Below are 18,263 nucleotides of genomic sequence, written 5' to 3'. Positions count from 1 at the left end.
GTCCAAATGTTCCAAGAATGTTTCATTCATGCTTTTGTTTGTTTTCGCCTCTGCTTCCAAAGTCCTTTCTCTGGAACGTTTTTCCCCCCCTCCTCCCTTGAAGTGATTGACAAAATTAGTAAATCTATTCATGTTACTTTTATTGTACAAGTACCAATAAATCCCACATGTAGCGGGGCACACACCTTAATGAGCTAGTGAGCTGACAAATTTGTTTACTGTAGCTGGAGGTGCTATATAATGAAATGCACTTGTCTGCTCACTGCAGAACAAATACAGGAGGCAGCCGTGGTGAGCTTGTCTTCCTTGGAACGTGCTGATGGAAGTTTGGCATATTCATTTGCATTTAGAGTTTTAAAATGTAATCATTCTGTTTGCACTTAGTTTAATCTATAATAGAGGGAGCCTTTTTCCTGAGGATTCACTGGTCTCCTGACTAATGAATATGAGAGCATATCATACCTTCTCCTTGCCCAAGTTTACATTAAAGATTATACAGCTGTAAGGTTCTTTGAAGACTTTTAACCTTAGAAAGAAAAGGCCATCTCTAACAAGCTTGCATTAAGAAAGGAACTTAGTGTTGGTATGGAGAGCTTACCAAATTTGTATAGTGTGCATTAGAGAGAGACTATTTGGTATTAATGCATAGCAGAAAACCACTGAAATGTGTCAATGTCCTGCTGCAGTTCATTTGGAGTGGCTGAAAAGGGGGAAAGGACAGAATTCATCAAGGTGCTAAATCAGAAGTTAAGGGCAATATTGTCACATATAGATGATAGGAAGGGGAACTGTGTGTCCACAATCCTCCCTTGACTGCTTTTACATCCTCTTAAGATGCAGACAGAAACCTGTCTCCCTGCGAGTCAGCGTGCACCTGTATATCATATCCAGCCCATCCTTGAACGAAAATGGTGACTGTTATTGATGAATGCGGTGACGACTCGTTATTTATGAGGATTATATCCTATGAACATGAATGCAGGCTCTCAGAGGGGACCTATTTTGCTGACAAATAGGAGAGCCAGCCCTACGGTAGAGAGTTCGGATAGGACACCAGCTATGATTGGAAAGTCAGAGTCATGTAGCCACGATCTTACGATTATTCAGTGGTCTGCCGACACCTTCTGTGGTTCTCTAATGCCCGTGCTAACTGCTGTACTGTTACCAAAAAAGACACTGTATATTTAGAGCCTCTGCTCCTTTGATTAGGGAAACGCTTATAGCTCAAGATAATAAGAGCCTTGTGTTGGAAAAGGTGCTGCACCTGAAATCTTCTCCAGCTGTGTTCAGCTTTCTCGCGCTGTCTGTTGCTTCCCTTCAAGATCTAATTTGTATGGAAGCGGCACAGGTATAAACATAGCGATTTTGTTGTGATTCATGATCCAGAACGTCACCCGGGTGCAGTGAAATCTCCTCTGCCTTTTTGACAGCCCCCTGGCTTCACCTCAAACTAAACATCGTTCTTTTTTTTATTTTAAGTATTTTCTGTGGGTGAATTTAGTGCCTTCCTCTGGTGAGAATCTGAGGCTACACAGAGCACAGGCGAGCACTGTTAAAGAGTCCCAGGTCTCTCTTGGAGCAGTGGCAGTGGGATACAGGAAGGGGGTGGGCATTGTGACAAGCTCAATGGATAACAAGTAGGACTCCCTTCCTTCAATATTTTTCCCCCTGGAGATCAGAGGCAGGAGGCATGTTCCAGAAAGAGAGGTCCCCATGTCCGGAGGCCTGGCAATGCAGTGTGCACACATGCACCTTCCCCTGTGCAAAATTACATTTCACGTTGGGGAGTAATTGCCTGAATTTAACCCACCACAGCAAAGGATTTCTGGGTTAAGGTTTCCTTGCATAATACGATAGGAAAAGCGTTAAGAAAGTAATCACATATACTCTAGGGAACAATGCTTTTGCAACCAAGGGGGACACTAGATGACCTAACAAGAATTATAGACCAAAAAATACTTAAGATTTAAATATAAGGGATGAAATCCTGACCCTATTATTTTCAATAGAAACTTTGTCATTAGCTTCAGTGGGACCAGGATTTCTCCCAGGGTGCTGAAAATCAACCACTAGTAGGAGACCCCAGAAATTTCTGAGTACAACCAAGGGAGTTGATAGTACAACGCACGGTAAAAAGTACAGCTTTAACCTGGGCATCCTTTAATTCCATGTATTTGCTTTGTGCTCAAGGGGGAAACTGAGGATAAACGAGCACCAAAATGTTAACAGCTAAATTTATGTCCCTACAGTTCCTTCTGCCTGTCATCCTGTAGTTTGATTTTTAAAAATCCATTAGATTTAAGCATAATTTCCTTAAGTGAGCACAGGATGACTTCTCTTTAATGAAATCACAACTTTCCACCAGTAATTAGCATTTCTGTTGCCTTCACTGCCATTCAAGTCAAGCTTAGAGACCTGTACAGTGCGTTCCTTCTCTTGCCGGGGGCCACTGATAAAATTCTATATTGTTGTCAGTGATATAACTGGTAAGTTTTCATTTACTTCAGATGTTTTTTTTAAATAACTAACTGATGGCAGTGTCTGGTTAGAACAAGGAACAGGAGACAGAGCTCCTAGATTCTGGTCCTGGCTCTGGGAGGGGGAGTGTTCCCTAGAGATGAGAGAAAAGGACTAGCATTCAGAACTTGCTATTTATGGGCCAATTACTCACATCTTGACTGTCGTCATATGGGAACATCCGGGTCTCAAGTTTTCCCATTTGCAAAATAAGTGTTCCTGCCACCCTCACAGAGGTGTGGCCTATTTAACATTAGCAAAGTACTTGGCGATCCACAGGTGAAAGGTACTGAAATATGCATGGTGCAGTCTGATTTATCATTAATATTATCCCAATGTTACAAACCAGGACGGCTGTCCGGTGTCTGTTTCACAATGCGTTAGTCACTGTTGCCCTCATTCCTAGGCCAGCAGTTCTAGTTACTACCTACCGTGGTTTCCTCAGAGAGATTGGAGACCTGACTCTGACACCCACAGACAACCCTTCACACTCAGGTGGGCTGCTCTCTGAGCAGTCTGTCAAGGACAACAGCTCCTGTCCTTGCAGTGGCGCATCCTGCTTTGTCTTTTCAGACATCCTGCTTTCTCGGACCTCCCCTGCCAGCATTCCCTCTAAGCATGCAGAGCCAGCCCTGTCTGATGCCTGGCATGGAAACTTGCTGCTTTGTTCCTATCTCGATTGCCTCTACCCAGCCATCTGTACCAGCAGTCGGAACAGATTTGCTGCTTTGGCACAGGCATGCTCTAGTATATTGACCCGCCCTGCAAGTTAACTTTTTAACAGGCAGCAGTGGTGGCTTTTTTGCCCGAGAAGGCTTGCCTGGCGCTACTTGCCTTGCAACAATATTCCTGCAGAGTTAATTTCTGGCACATACAATACGGAAAATTTGCTTTTTTATTTTTTAAGGGCAATGCACATTCAGTGGTTACCTTGCACATCTTGCTGCTGCTAATGAATTGCTAATACAATTTTCTAGATAATTTTATTTCCATAGTCCCCACATTTTAATGTGTCTCCAAAAAGGTAGCATTTATTGGCTTAATCTCCCAGCATAATACAATTTGCACTGACTCTTAGGTTCTGAACAATCAGCTATGCATAAATGAAAAAAATTGTTTAATAACACAAAAGCCTTATATTTTTACTGGTGGTGTGTAAATATCTGGGGGGGTTTTCTTCTGTTGGTGCAGCCAACTTTATAATCGTGTGTGGTTCATAGGATTTAGTTTCTGTTTGTATTTCTCTTAAGCATCCCAAGTAATAATGGAGATGTTATTCTATTACATTCAACCCTCTAGTTTCTAGGGCAGAATTCTGAGCTACTCCCATTTGCAATGTCTCTAGGTCCCACTTACATCAGGGTTTAAGGGGACAGAGATACTCAGTGTCTCGAGAGAAGTTCCTGCTTAGATCTCTGAGGTGTATAGGCCTGGTGTTCAAAGCATGATTGTCGTCCGAGAGGGAATGCAGAAAACTATTAAAAATAGCTACTTTGTAGTTAGGGGGAAAGGAGGCATCTGAGTAGGGATATTGCCGAGCCTGTAGTTACAGGGCTGGGCTTTAGATGGAAGTCTTTCTAGCTGTATCCGGTGCACCATAAAACACCTGAGCTAGTTGCACCATTCCCCAAGCCTGTGTTTGTTCTACATGATGTGTGGTCCAGTGGATGGAACAGGAGTCCTGGGTTCTACTTCTGACTCTGCTGCTGCTGTGTGACCAAGGGCAAGTCATTTGCCCTCTCTCCTCCATCTATAAAATGAGGACACTTACACTGGCCCACCCTGTGAAAATCACTTTGCAATGTAAAAAGTGCTATATACAGCACTATTTACATTTATCATCCAGAGGATATATTTCCATAAAAGGTTTCTGGTGACCATTCCAAGACTTGTTACATCAGGTCAGGAGGAAAGAATCTATGTTCCGCTAGTGACTCTTCCAGAGGAGACCCTCAGAACAGTTCTGCCTGGACACTAAAGAGCTCATGCCATTCTTTGTCAGAATCCGAGCTTGCCATGGTGTCCTGATTTGGCCAACATTTCCCCTCCCCAGCTGCCTTACAGATAGCTGCATTTCATCAGGCTACTTATTCCTTTGTAGCATGTGAAGGTCTTGTCGAATTCTTTAGGATGAAGGATTTTATCTTCATGTAAAGATTTTATTATTAGTGTCAGATAAAGATGAACCAAAAGCACTTTTCTGTCTTGGTCCATGATCACCAATGAGGTGCTTTCAGAATCATAGACTCATAGAGTATCAGGGTTGGAAGGGACCTCAGGAGGTCATCTAGTCCAACCCCTTGCTCAAAGCAGGATGAATCCCCAATTTTTGCCCCAGATCCCTAAATGGCTCCCTCAAGGATTGAACTCACAACCCTGGGTTTAGCAGGCCAATGCTCAAACCACTGAGCTATCTCTCCCCAAGTTAAGTGCTTTTTATCCCCCCCTCCCCAATTACTTCTTGTGCTCCATATTCTAGATGCACGTTACAAAGTTATTTTCTTCCAATTTAAACTGATTCAATTTGAAAGCCATCATATATACATTCATAACCTTTATTTTTTAATTTGCTTCTCAGCCAGTTTAATCAGGTATGGGTACTGTGATAATACATTCTTGATACTGCATTATAGCTATCTTATAGTTACCACGCTGTGTAGCTGTGCAGTTTGGTATCTGCTCAGATATGAAGGGATTGGAGTCTCTCCCTTTGTTTTTGGCCATACTGCTCAAGAAATAGAATGGAAATGTTGCCATGTATTATTCTGCAACCCAACAAAGGAAAACTCTTGCCATTTGCTTTACCATGTGTTACAAGTTTCCAGTGCCCGGTACAACTGTAGATGTCAAGTTTCCACTGAGTATGTGTCGGGGAAATAAAAATAGAGTGAGTTTCAAATTGACCTTTAACCTCTACATTTTTATTGGGGATTGGGTAGCTATGGGGAATGGGTATGCAATGGTTTCCATTTGAGAGTACTAAACCGACACCCCAGTTTTCTGTTAATCCACCCAAGCCGTTTCATCTGCTCTTTCAGAACGGGAGAGTTATTACAGGGAAATAAACAGAGCTGGCTTTGGCCGTCGAGGGGTAACGAGCTAATGTGCAATATGACTGGCAAGCGCTTCAAGAAGCATTGACCTGACGCAATCCGTGCCATCCTCTTTGGTTGTGCTGAAGTGCTTTTGAGTTGATGCTCTCACACTAGTCTGTTTCAGTAGCTTGCTCAGGTCTGTCCCTTCCTATGACAGTTTCCTTGGGTTGAATGGTGCTGCGTTCGAGCGCATGTTGCCTGGACAGGGCAATCGCAAGTAAGAAAGAATGGCCAAAATGCTTCAGAGCAGTGGCCCATCTAGCCCAGCATCCTGTCCGCAGAAGCGGCAGCATGCCAGAGGAATCTGCGGCAAAGGTTGCTGATGAGAATTTCTGCCTTTCTCCCCAGGTACTGACATGGCCGTCTTCTGCCTGCTGTGCGGGAAGCGGTTCCAGACGCAGACTGCCCTGCAGCAGCACATGGAAGTGCACGCGGGAGTGCGTAGCTACATCTGCAGCGAGTGCAACCGCACCTTCCCCAGCCATACCGCCCTCAAGCGGCACCTACGCTCACATACAGGTACGCTGTGGCGATGACGAGATCCCACTGGAACGCTCCAGGAAGTGGCTGCCTGCCCTTGCGAGGGGATAGGGAGCGGGCCTCAGTGCAAGCCCTGGGCCTCAAGACAGGGAGCCCTGTGTTCACAAGCCATTGCACAGGAATCTGTGGAACAGCCCCAGGAGGACCCATCTAGTGCACCACCTCTGACACTACGGGATTGTTCCCTACAGTGCATCCCCAGTTCATTGTCTAGTGTAAACCTATGGGTGTCCAGCGGCGAGGCTTCTGTCACTTCCCTTGGTGGGCCTAATAACTCTCCATTAGGGATTTTTTATTTTTTTTTATTTTTTTTTTTTTTGCTGCTCTTTAGCATCAGCTTTCTCCGTTTCCTCCCTTAGGTAAATTAGTGTAATGGCTGGGCAGTCATCATTATATGATGGTGCCTGAGGATCTCAGTTAGGAATTAGGATCCTGTCGTGCTAGACACTGTGCAAACTCTTGTTAAACAACAATCCCTGCCCCAAAGAGCTATGGACCGGGTTAGATTGACCCAGCTGTGTTACTCAGGGCTGTGAAAAATGTTGCATTCTCTTTGACATAGTTAGTTGAGCTAACTCCCAATGTAGATGCAGCTAGGGCAAGGGAAGTTACAAAGTTACATTCTTCTGTCAACCTAGCTACCGCCTCTGAGCGATGGATTAATTGCACCCATGGAAAAACCCCTCCTGTCAACCTAGTGTGCATCTACGCTATAGTGGTACGGTCACAGCACCATCGCTGAACCACTGTAGCCTGGACATACTGTAGGTTACAGCCAGTGGTGCAAGTAAAATCCAGTGGGCGGGGCACCAGCTAAAGGGGCACGTGACCTCCCCACGTGACTCTTCACCGCCCCAGCCCGTGTTCTCCCTGTTCCCTCCCGACATCCATCCCATGTTACCCGGGGCTGGGGGGAGGCTCTGTCCTCATCCTGCTCCACAGGAGATAGGGCTGTGGGGGTGAGGCTGGGGGGGTGGTACAGCTGCTGGAGCTGACAGCGTTCTGCTCCTTTCCCCGCTGCTGCCTCTCCCAGCAAGGAAAGGAGCAGAACCCACAGCCCCGCCCCACAGCCCTCTCCTCCGGCGGGGCTGCTGCAGTGTCTTTCTGGTACCCCACACCGGCTACAGCACGCTGGTAAGGCGTACCAGAGCATACCGGCCTACTTGCACGGCTGGAGAGGATGCAACAAACAAGCTGGGGGAGGAGAGACACCAGCAAAACAATTCTGGCTGGATACACCAAGCGTGGGGTGTGGCTCTCACCTATTAAGTACTGTCTTTCATAGTAGTGGATACCACCCTTCCAAGACTTGATGGGTTGGGCTCATGACCAGGAAAAGGAAATTCGAATGAAGGATTCCTAGTGGAGATTTAGTGATAAAGAGAAGTGGTGGGAGCAGTTGGAGGGCATGGGTTGTTTTTTTTGTTGTTTTTATTTTTATTTCCTTTAAATATAAATTAAAGACAACGTCACTCTTCAGTAGAACTCATCTGGGTTTCTTAAGCGGCATGCAGTAAGTTTGTTATCCTGTGTAACGTGGCATGTGACCTTATTAGTAGGGGGGTGAATGTACCTCATCGGCTTAAAGCACTAGATGCACATAATCGGCCTGGTGCCCCGCCTTAATGGGATTATAGTGACCTCTGCTATGTGGATGTGGTATTTAAACTGCACCGGGAAATGTTCCAGGCAAGTTCTGTTTTGCTTGGAAAAGCAGTGGGGCAGTCAAACCACGGACCTGGGTGGGCCGTGTGGTGGATTCAGACAGTCTTTGAGACCCAAACATGGGAAACGGATGCCTGTTCGAACTCTAGAAGATAATGCCATTGCTTCTGCTTTTATAAGGCACTTGAAGCAGCTTGCTAGACTCCACTGGGCAAATCCTTCTACCTACAGCTAGTAAAAATGGGATATAAAACAGGTGAGCAGCAGCCCCTGTCTTTGGAAGTTGGAGTTTCAAATCAGAGTGCTTACATCAGAGCATCCACTGTTCCAGATAAGCCGACCTAAAGGCCCTTGAGTACCTAGAACAGGTGTTTGGGCCCCTGAATCCCAACATGTGCACCCTAAATTTGAAAACTCACTGCTTGGATGTAAGACTTGTAATGTTGAGGAAAGTAATTTTTAAAGCCTACAATTCTACAAATGAAAAGTGACCTTTCTTTGGGAAGGGGATCCATAGCCTTCAAAGTAGAGTGAAAAGGCAGAGATTCTCAAAACTCATTGGAGACTTTGGCTTCCCAGCTTGAGACATTGTAAAGGGGGCTGTTTTTCAGAACGTGTTGAGCCATCTGGCCTTTAACAATCAGGCCTCTTTATGGTGTGTCCAGTCGGGCATCCAAAATCACTAATCGCTCTGGAAAACCTTTGGCCCAAACATATAGGGTCTTCCACGGAAGTTCTTCTGTGTATAGGCAATTTGAGGGATATTGTTCTGTTTCCTCTTTAGTCCTTAGCCTTTTCCAGGATGACACACTCTGGCTGTTGGGCAAGTACAGGGCTAGCTGCTTGGTTGTGTGGGCTGGGCCTGCTGTACTCAACAGGAATAGCCTGGTTCCCAGAGCCCGTGGCCCCTGGCATTGGCCTCTCATGCCTGTGCCTTAATCCAGCCCTGTTTATCAACCTTAATTTAAGGGAGGCGGAGTGTGAGGATTAACTCACATACATTGTTTTGAGGCCCGTGGATGAGAAGGGCTAGGGTGATGGCTGCTGTAATTCTGTTATCCTTCTCATCTTAATTTAGCATAGGTGCCTCTAAACTGCCCCTCCACTCCCATTAGTAACCATAGCTGTGGTTAAGAGTTCACCTGAGATTTGATTACTGCTACTTTTCCCAACTGTAAAGTCTGCTGCAGAAGCTTCTCACCCCTTCCCAGCAAGCAGCATATATACATCAGGTAGTTTGCACCAGACTCTTGACAACACATTAAAGATGACACCTGCTGACCGTGGCTGTTGTCCCCTTGTGGAAAAACTGTCTAGGGCATGGTGTTCAGTCTCTTTAAACAGCACAGCATTCCCCAAGGTGTAAATCAAAAGCTCCTTTTCAAATAAGTGGAAAGCTTAGTGCTTGCGTAAGACCTTTCGTCGGAACACCTCGAAGCACTTCACAGATCTGGGTCAAGTGTTATTACACCCGTTTTACATCTGGGGAAACTGGGGCACAGAGAAATGAATTAACTTTACCCCAGGCCACAGAGCAAGTTATTAACATAGTTTGGTATAAATCCAAAACGTCCTGACTTCCAGTCCCCCATGGACAACACTGCCTCCAATTTATTGGAGTAGTTTGCTGTACTATAAACCATTCATGTGCAAACATGGAACAGGTGGTAGTTGATTATTGCTCATGGCTTGGCTTGTTCTCTTGCAAGAGATGAACTATATCGTGTAAAAAGGAAGAGGGTCTTCTCTAAGCAATGATCTTTCCTGTCATTTGTGCCCCAGTGAGGATCGAAGTACTAACCCTCACCCACCCCGTGAATGTGTATAAATACTATGTCCTGAATCACAGGAGAACAGTGACTTATGGATGAGTTCAGTAATTAGCTGGACTGTACCGCTCTGTATGGTATAGTGGCTGGTGTGTAATTTGAAGGCTTGTTATGAATCATAGGGATTGAAATTACTTTGTCTGGGAATTGGGAAATTGTTTGCAGATGGGTGGGGGAAATGTTTTCTTCCCATCATTTTCCAGGTAAAACAATTTTCTTCCTTGCTTGATCTGTTTGCAGTTTCATTTCTGGGTGTGGTAGCAGGTGAGTTTGGCATCTAGATTTCCCTTTCCCTCCTCACTACTGATCTGGGGTCAGATGCATTTGTTGCGTTAGCCAGGGGATGTTTCTCTCTCAGTTGGAAAACAAAATCTCCTGTGCTAGGAGGAGGTGAGTTTTAGTGGGATTTCACACACCTCTCCCCTGGGTGACCAGCCTCAGCCCAGTGGGAATTGTGGTTCAGTGTTTTCATTCAGGCACTGTTGAGAGAGAGGATTGTCTCCTTAATGTGCTGGGTGTATTTTCACAGTGGGAAAGGGCAGAGTCCTGGTCCTGATGCCAGCGGGAGCGGAGAGCACTCAGTGCATATGAGGATGGAGAGGCTCCGGACACACCCCTTCTGCTTAGCTAAGTTTTAGAGTTGGGGAAGGTCAGCAAAGTATGTTCAGAAATCAGAAAATAAGAAATCTGAGTGTGCAAATGCAGGGACAAATCCTGAGAGGTGCTAAGCACCCACCACTCCCTTGAGATCAGTGGGAAATGTGTCTGCTCAGCCCCTCTTGGGATGAATTTAACCAAGGTAATTGCATGATGGTCCCCAGCTCAGGATATTTCCCTGAAGGGCTCATGTTTCCCTTCCAGCAAGCAAGATGGCTGTGGGGTTTGGAGCCCTAGCAAGAGAGAGCAGGTTGGTGGGAGTGGTGAATGATATGCCACTTACAATCAGGCTGCCCACAAACCGGGAGGTTTCTGTTTCCACCTATTTTAATTGTCACCCCCCTGATAGGATAATGACAGGAAGAAATGGACAGAGGAAATGCCAGTCAGTGCCCAGGAAAGAGTCTCTTGGCAGCTATGTCCATTCCAGTGCAGGCAGCTACCTTGCAGGCACGTCTCAGGACCTCCACCTCATGCCGTCAGTGCAGTGAGTCCATCATCTGACCTAGGTTGTGACACCAAATCCTGGCAGATGGATGCTGCTGGTGCATGGTGTGATGTGGGCTCGCCTCAGAATATACCGTTTCCCACAGCCCAGAGAGGCTGACCTGGAGGTGGAGTAGCTATTCTTTTCCCTTTGGACTCTCATTTGGGAAAAGCTTGCTCAAATCACAGTCCTTTGAGCCTGTTCATTTAATCTGGGTCCATTAACTTGGGTGTTCTGCTAATGTGTAACCCTCCTGGCACCAGAGCTTCCCAGAGCAGCAGACAGAGACTACTTGAGATGAGGATAAAGTTCATGAGACCCATTGCCTTGGGGAGACTCAAATATCCACGTAGACAATATCCTATCCAAATTCTCCACCTAAGCTTTGCTCCTAGCCGATTCCCAGACCCACAGATAAGCCCGGCCAAACCCTGAGTTGGCCCCTCAGGCCTGATGATGTGAATCTGAGAAAAACAAGAACTACCTGTGCCCCAAATCCTTGTCATGACCCTCCTTCCACCACGTGGAAGTAAAGAGCTCTCCCTGTGGCAAGTCTAGCAGAACCCAGGACCACAGTCAGCCTGAAATCCGTTGGCCCCTGCAAAATTCCAAGCCTTGCTCATAGCAAAGTCAACACAGTTATGGGCCCGAGGAGGAGGAGAAATGCTGAGAGCCAGCGACGGCTCCCTGACTACTCCATCGATACTCTGGGTTTGCCTGCATGGCAATAAAACACCATGGCTGGCCTGTGTCCGCTGACTTGGGCTCATGGGACTTGGGCTGTGGGGCTATAAAATCACAGTGTATGTGTTTGGGCTCTGGCTGGAGCTTGGGCTCTGGGACCTCTCCCCCCCCCTCGCAGAGTCTCCTTGGTGACCTTTTGGCTTTTTGTTTAGGACAAATTAAGGATGCAAGGAAATCTCATTTGGTTCTTCCTGAGTTTATAGTGCCCAGGGATGCACCCTTTGGGAAGGAGACATTAGCTGTAAAGACCTCTCTGAAGATGATCTCTTTTACCAGTAGGAAAGCTTGGCATAAGGTTTTTGGTCACATTTAAATTGAGTACATTTATAAAGGATTAATAAACGATGGTTAATAGATGATATAAGCATGTTAGACATTGGTGTAGCCTATAGATGGTTATAAGCATATTAGTAGAAAGTGTTTAGATGGTTATAAGATGTGCGTATAGCAAGCAATCCACTGACTTGTTGGACTCTCACTATCTATAATTGTCAGAAGGGTCGCCATGTTAGTCTGGATCTGTAATAGCGGCAAAGAGTCCTGTGGCACCTTATAGACTAACCGGCATATTGGAGCATAAGCTTTCCTGGGTGAATACCCACTTCGTCGGATGCATGTAGTGGAAATTTCCAGAGGCGGGTATAAATATGCAAGCAAGAATCAGGCTAGGGATAACAAGGGTTAGTTCAATCAGGGAGGATGAAGCCCTCTTCTAGCAGTTGAGGTTAATTGATTATCCATTGATTAAAACATCTATTAATCATGTATTAACCTCTTCTTTGCTTAAATTGCACTTCTCATGTAAAATGTGGCCACTTTTTCTAAATATGAGTGTGTTCACACATCTTTTTAAAGCTTAAAAAGGATCCAGCAACAGCATTCCAGTCTTAGTGCATTTTACCCCTACCACCCAAAACACTGAGTGCTGGGGAAAATCCATGCAGTGGTTTGGAACCTCCATGAGATACAGAGACGGCTGTGCCATAGTGAATAATAGGAACGCGGGGTTCCCACTCTTAAATTAAACAAAACCAAATGGACACAACCCTTACTGTGTCTAGCAGCATCTCTTAGGTGTTCCTTTCAGGGAGACATACTTTTTCAGTGAATAATGCTGTACTGAGATGGGAGAATAGGGCTAGATAATGGAGGAGAAATGGTGGATTTTTTGGTTAACACTCTGGATTGGGACTCAGGAGATCTGCTTTCTGTTACCAGTTCCTCCGCAGGCTCCCCATATGATCATATGCAAGTGACCTAATCTCTCGTTGCCTCAGTTCCCTACCTCTAAAATGGAGATAATTAACACACTCTCCTGCCCTTTGTCTAAGGTACTTAGAATGTCAATTCTTTGGAACAGGGACTCTTACAATGTGTATATACAGCACCTAGAACAATGGGTTGCAATCTTGGTGTTTAATGCTTGTGTAATAATGCAGGAGGCCTTTTGCCTCTAGCTTCTGTTACATCTCTTACTAGTAACTCTTTTTACAATATTTTCCAGATACAGTGTGAATTATGTCAGTGTCTTTTGCCATTTTCCTTCCTTTTCCTCATCTCTTGTGAACACCAGGAACCCTAACTTCTTTCCCTTTTAGAAACGTCCCTATAATCTCCCTTCATCACTCCAGATGGAAAAGGTGAAGGCAAGATCCTTAGCTGGTGCTGATCAACATAATTCCATCAATTTCAACAGCACAATGCCAATTTCACCAGCTGAGTGTCTGGCCCCGAAGTTTTTTTGTCTTTAAATCAGACCTCTTATTTAAAGATGAGCAAAAAATGTAATTATTTAATGCTTGGATTTCCATAAGCCTGGCCCACACTCTTATGTGTATGTGTGTGTTCTCTCTCTCTCTCTCTCTCGTATGTATGTACACACATACACACACAGTGCCTTGCCTCATTAATATTCCGTTGTTCCTAGCCCGTTTGCCACCCATGCTGCATGTTGAGTATCAGCAGCTGTGTTTGGTAATGCAGGCCAGCGGAGTCCTTGGCATTGATGGATCCCTGATTTACACGGCTGATCATATAATAAACTCTCAGCTGTGTAGAAAAGGCATTTTATGGCCTTGCGATTGGTTGTTCAGTAGACTAACAAATACACCAGGTACAATATAAAACCAGGGTCACAGGTGCAGAAGGCTGGCCAGAGGGGGCTCTAATTAGTCCCGTTTGTCCTGCACTTAATGTCAAGCTCATTAAGGGGCCCTACAAAGTTAATCAACATGCCACAAATTGGATTTTTTGAGTTCTGCTGCCAGTTCTGCGCATGCTGCAAGGCCGTGGGTCTGCTCAGCTCCCTGTGTCAGGATTACAGGCCGGGTGCTGGGCATTTCCCTTTTCCTTTTATTTGGTCTGACTCTCAGGATTCCATATTTAAACTCCTTTAACATGTGATCAGGTTGATAATGAAATTCACTAAGATCCTGTCAAACTAGCTCCTGAGTTTAACACTTCATTTAAACTACCAGGGTGCTCTAAAGAAACAGCAGAGGAGGGAAGAAAAAGAAAAAACTCCACTCAGACCAGTGGCTGGGTGTTAATGTGAATTATTCACCTGGTTTCCATTCACACATTTTTCTAAAAAAATTAATTTAACAAATGCAAATTCTGCAAGTTCTCATACAGGGGCCTAGCCAGCACTCCAGTATCTTTTATTTTTGAGCAAGGCGCTGAATGGAATACTGAAACAATAATTCTGAAATTTAAATACCCCCCCAGGCTTCCCGCTTCTGTCACAGAAAACTCCTGGGTCAGATGCGCAGCTGGTATAAATCCGCAAATTATGCCTGTTTTCCACCAACTCAGGTTCTGGCCACATGTTTTCAGAGCTGAGCTCCATCTTTATAAATGGATTTTTTTTATCTCAAAATTCACCATTGTGTCACCATTTGCTGCCCCGCTTCAAAAAGAATCTGTATTACTAGATAGATTCATATATGGAACCCATCACCATAGGGCCAGCACATCTAGTGATTGTGATCATAGTTAAACACATTGATTCTGTGTTAGAAATTCAGGAATTGTCAGATCTTCAGTTGATGGGCTGACCTTGATAGAACCAGGTTCATTGACACCATTGAGCGCTCTGGCCCAACACAGAATAAAGAATAAATGCAGCTTGACTTCAGTGGAGCTATCCCTATTTATACCAGATTGGGCTCAGCTTTTGTGTACAAATGAACGTTTAAAAAGCATCCAAAGAGGGAAACCCTCTCCCTCCTTTCTTGTCACAGGGAAAACTGCCATCCGCGCCTCAAACCCCTCTCGTGAGCTGTGTACACGAAGTGGTTTTTAAAGATCAAATGCATTTAAACCATGTGAGCTCTCTGCTAGTCTCCTGCAATCAGAAAATAATGTGGAGTATCAGAGTTATTATACACAATGCTTTAAAAAACCATTTAGTGCTGCCTGAAAGATTTGGAAACGCTAATGTAAAATCAGAATTTATTGTGAGGAAGGTCTTCATTTGGGAGGGGCGGATTTTGTTGGAGGGTCTAAAGAGAAAAGAGAGTGAAATATCATTTTAAAGAGGAAGTGAAAGCACAGGCACCTGAGTATATAACTAGAAGGACAATTTATGCCCAAGCACGAGTGCAGTTTGACATGGGGATAATGAAAAAACGTAGGTCATTGTGGATGACTTAAGCCTTCAGCAGCTGAAGAAAATGTATGAAATGCGAGGAACATTACACGCTTGGCAGCTCTGCACATCTGCAGTAGGACAAGTGAAATACAGTTGGCCATTCTTTACCATAAACTGTGGTTGTAGGATATGCAGCACAGAGAAATTGTAATTACAGTGACAAGACAAATCAGTGATATTTAAATATTCATGAACAAAGTCTTGGGCAATCAATCTATCTTTATTGTCCTTGCCTTCACTTCTGTAATAAATAAGTAGCTGGAGCCCTCACCTTTCATTCAGATAATTCTGAGTTTGGTGCTAAACTGAAGTACATTTATCAGCCACCCAATCTGGAATATTTAAACACCCAAAGTTTTTGGCCCTGGGTGGCATCGCATTTGTCTGGAGAGCAAGAGGGAAATGGCTTGTGATTGCTCCCCGATATAGGTATGTGTGTGACCCTCTCTTTGGCAGACAAATGAGCCCACAAAGCCCTCTGTTGCAGGGGAGCAGTGGGCCTTCCGTCACACCTCTCTCTTGCTGGAATTCTCATGCCTCAGTGAGGCTTGTTGGGGGAGGGGGGAGGCGGGTGGTTCCCCAATTTGATTCCCCTCTCTGGAGATGGGACACAATGCCTGAGGAAGCAGCTGGCAGACCTGTAACCTCTTTGCAGGCTTGTCTGTGATGGAGAGCCTTTACTTTCTCTGCCATGGCACTGTTCCCTGGAGCCAGTAAGAAGCAGCTCGCTCTGCGACGCTTTTCCCCCCTGCTGCGCTTAGATGGTGAGGCAGGTTGCCTCTTTAGCACTTCCCCAACCCAATCAGCGAGGTCGAGGGTCTCCTGTGTGCAGCAGGGCAGCGGGTCCTTCCCATCCTACTGAACTGCAGGAGGGATGACTGTCATTCTGTCATTCCTGTTTGACAGGCCATATCTGGGGGTGAGGGAATGAGAGGAACAGACATGGGGACGGGAGGGGAGGAGTTAGGGCATGGTTTGAGTAGAGGAAGACTGTTGTACTGGACAGCCCTTTGGTCTGCTCTCTGAACTGGTCCATATGACCCAGTCCTCTTCTGCCCCCTAAATCCACAGTACCTGCAAAGAATCAGCCAGCCAGAGCAGGAGCAGTAAATAACTAGTCAATCATTACAAACAAGTGGGAGTCTTCATATCCTGCCCATTGTTAGCCTAAGTAACAGCCAGATCTTATCATTATTCCCCTCCTCTTCCTCTCCCCTTGGCAAGAGCTGTCTCTCCCTGCTGTGTTTGTGCAGCGCCTGGCACCATGGGGCCCTGATCCCAACTGGGACCTTTGGATGGTGGTGATATTATTATTGTAGGGTTTAGGAGCCATCGTCATGGACCAGGACCCCAGGAGCTAGGCACTAGACAAACAGAACAAAAAGGTGGTCTAAATTAATGCCAAATAATAATGTACAGCAAGAGGTGGCGTTGAAGTTTCATTAGGTGGCCTCTTATCCCGAGTATCTCCATCCCTTCTGGGTGTTGAGCCAAGAAAGGAACGTGTGTAACCCCACTGCTCTGGATAAATTGCTGCTTGGATGCTTACTCCCCCTGCATTTCCGGCTGGATGGAAGATTCTTCTTCCCTTCTAGTCTGAAGGTGCTGCGCAGCATTGCTCTTCATTGCTCGGCATCTCTTGCGTTCCACCCCAGAGCCAGCTGCATGTCATGGGTGTGTGAAGTGACCACTGTCAATTCCTTCCTCTTGACCTTCTGTGGTGGGAGGGCAGGGGGGGATTAAGACCTCCCAGGTGGCTTTTCGAGAGGTGGGGGCAGTACAGAGAGAGCTGTGCGGGTGCAGGCTGCGAGGGCTGCGTAATGCTGTGCGGTGTTCTCCGCTGTCTCTAACCGCGTGCTTGTGTCACTCCAGGTGACCACCCCTACGAGTGTGAATTCTGTGGCAGCTGCTTCCGGGATGAGAGCACGTTGAAAGGCCACAAGCGCATCCACACTGGAGAGAAACCGTATGAGTGCAACGGCTGCGGCAAGAAATTCAGCCTCAAGCACCAGCTGGAGACCCACTACAGGGTGCACACAGGTACCGTCCCGCTTAGCAGCACGTGAGTGAGCTGCTCCTGCAGCCGCGCTGCCATGGACTGTGATCCCCTTAGACCTCACAAGCTAAACAGGGCTGGGCTGGTTCAGCGCTTGGATGGGAGCCCTCCATGGAACAGCTAGGGTCACAGTGAGGGGTTCGCCAGGGACCATTCTTCCCTTGAGCCGGTATCGAACTGCTGCCCACAAGTGGTGGGACGGGATGTCACACTGCTGAAAGCACCCAGCTTTCAAACTAATTATTTAACCTTGGTGTTCTGCACAAGAATCGGGGCATTAATTCCTGTGTCCTCAGGAAGTTCTATGCTGGTAATTGCACTGTTTCCCTAAGCTCCTCCTGCAGTTTCTGTCGAACACGGTATCTTCACTCCCTGCCCTGCCATGTGCACTGTTAAACAGCTGCTGGGCCCCAGCCCAGGACAGGATGATGTGATGCCTGGGTCTAGTTTAGGTATCAATTCAGGATCCTTTGAGAGAAAAGGTGCTGTGGAAAGAACTACATCTTGCCTGGGCATTTGACAGCTGAGGGGCGTGAGAGCAATATAAAGTTGGGACAAATGAAAATACACTTGAGACTTTCCCCTTTACTTTTACTTCATAGCTACCTCTCCCATCTCCAGCCCCCTGCGCCCTTAGCCACCAGCCCCTTTTCAAAATTAATCCTTCCCCTTTGCCAGCACAAACGAAAGCTGTGCAAGGTGCCTGCGGGCGTCATGGGCGGGCTGGGAAGGGATAGGCCAGACTCCTTGTCATACTGAAATAATTAGGGCTGGTTAGTAACAATTACCCTCATCTCTCTCTGGAGAGAGAATAAAGAGAGCTAAGCAGTGCTGCTCCCTCTTCCTGCTTTTACTATATGCAGGAGCTGACCTGGCTGAATACCCAAGCCATCAAATGGTGCATCCCCACCTACCATCTGCCTTCTACATGGCAGGCTCAGAAAGAGTTGCAGGGGCTCTCTAGCCACTGGAAGATGCAGGGAGCTGCAACTGGAAGAGACCCCCATCTTCAGCAGGGCCA

The 18,263-nt window shown here is 46.1% G+C and overlaps 1 protein-coding gene across 4 annotated transcripts in view; it reads left to right on the top strand.

Moving 5' to 3' along the window:
* ZBTB16 (zinc finger and BTB domain containing 16) overlaps positions 1 to 18,263 on the top strand; it is a 178,364-nt gene that overhangs the window by 151,816 nt on the left and 8,285 nt on the right. For all 4 annotated transcript variants that reach the window (XM_048827508.2, XM_075122176.1, XM_048827509.2 and 1 more), the window contains exons 5-6: positions 5,961 to 6,131; positions 17,059 to 17,226. In XM_048827508.2, coding sequence (XP_048683465.1) covers positions 5,961 to 6,131; positions 17,059 to 17,226 — 339 coding nt within the window. The remainder of the gene's footprint in view (positions 1 to 5,960; positions 6,132 to 17,058; positions 17,227 to 18,263) is intronic.

Source organism: Caretta caretta, chromosome 22, assembly GCF_965140235.1.
Source record: "Caretta caretta isolate rCarCar2 chromosome 22, rCarCar1.hap1, whole genome shotgun sequence".
NCBI lineage: Eukaryota > Metazoa > Chordata > Testudines > Cheloniidae > Caretta > Caretta caretta.
The sequence above is the reverse complement of the archived record's forward strand: the minus strand, read 5'-3'. Positions and strand labels throughout refer to the sequence as shown.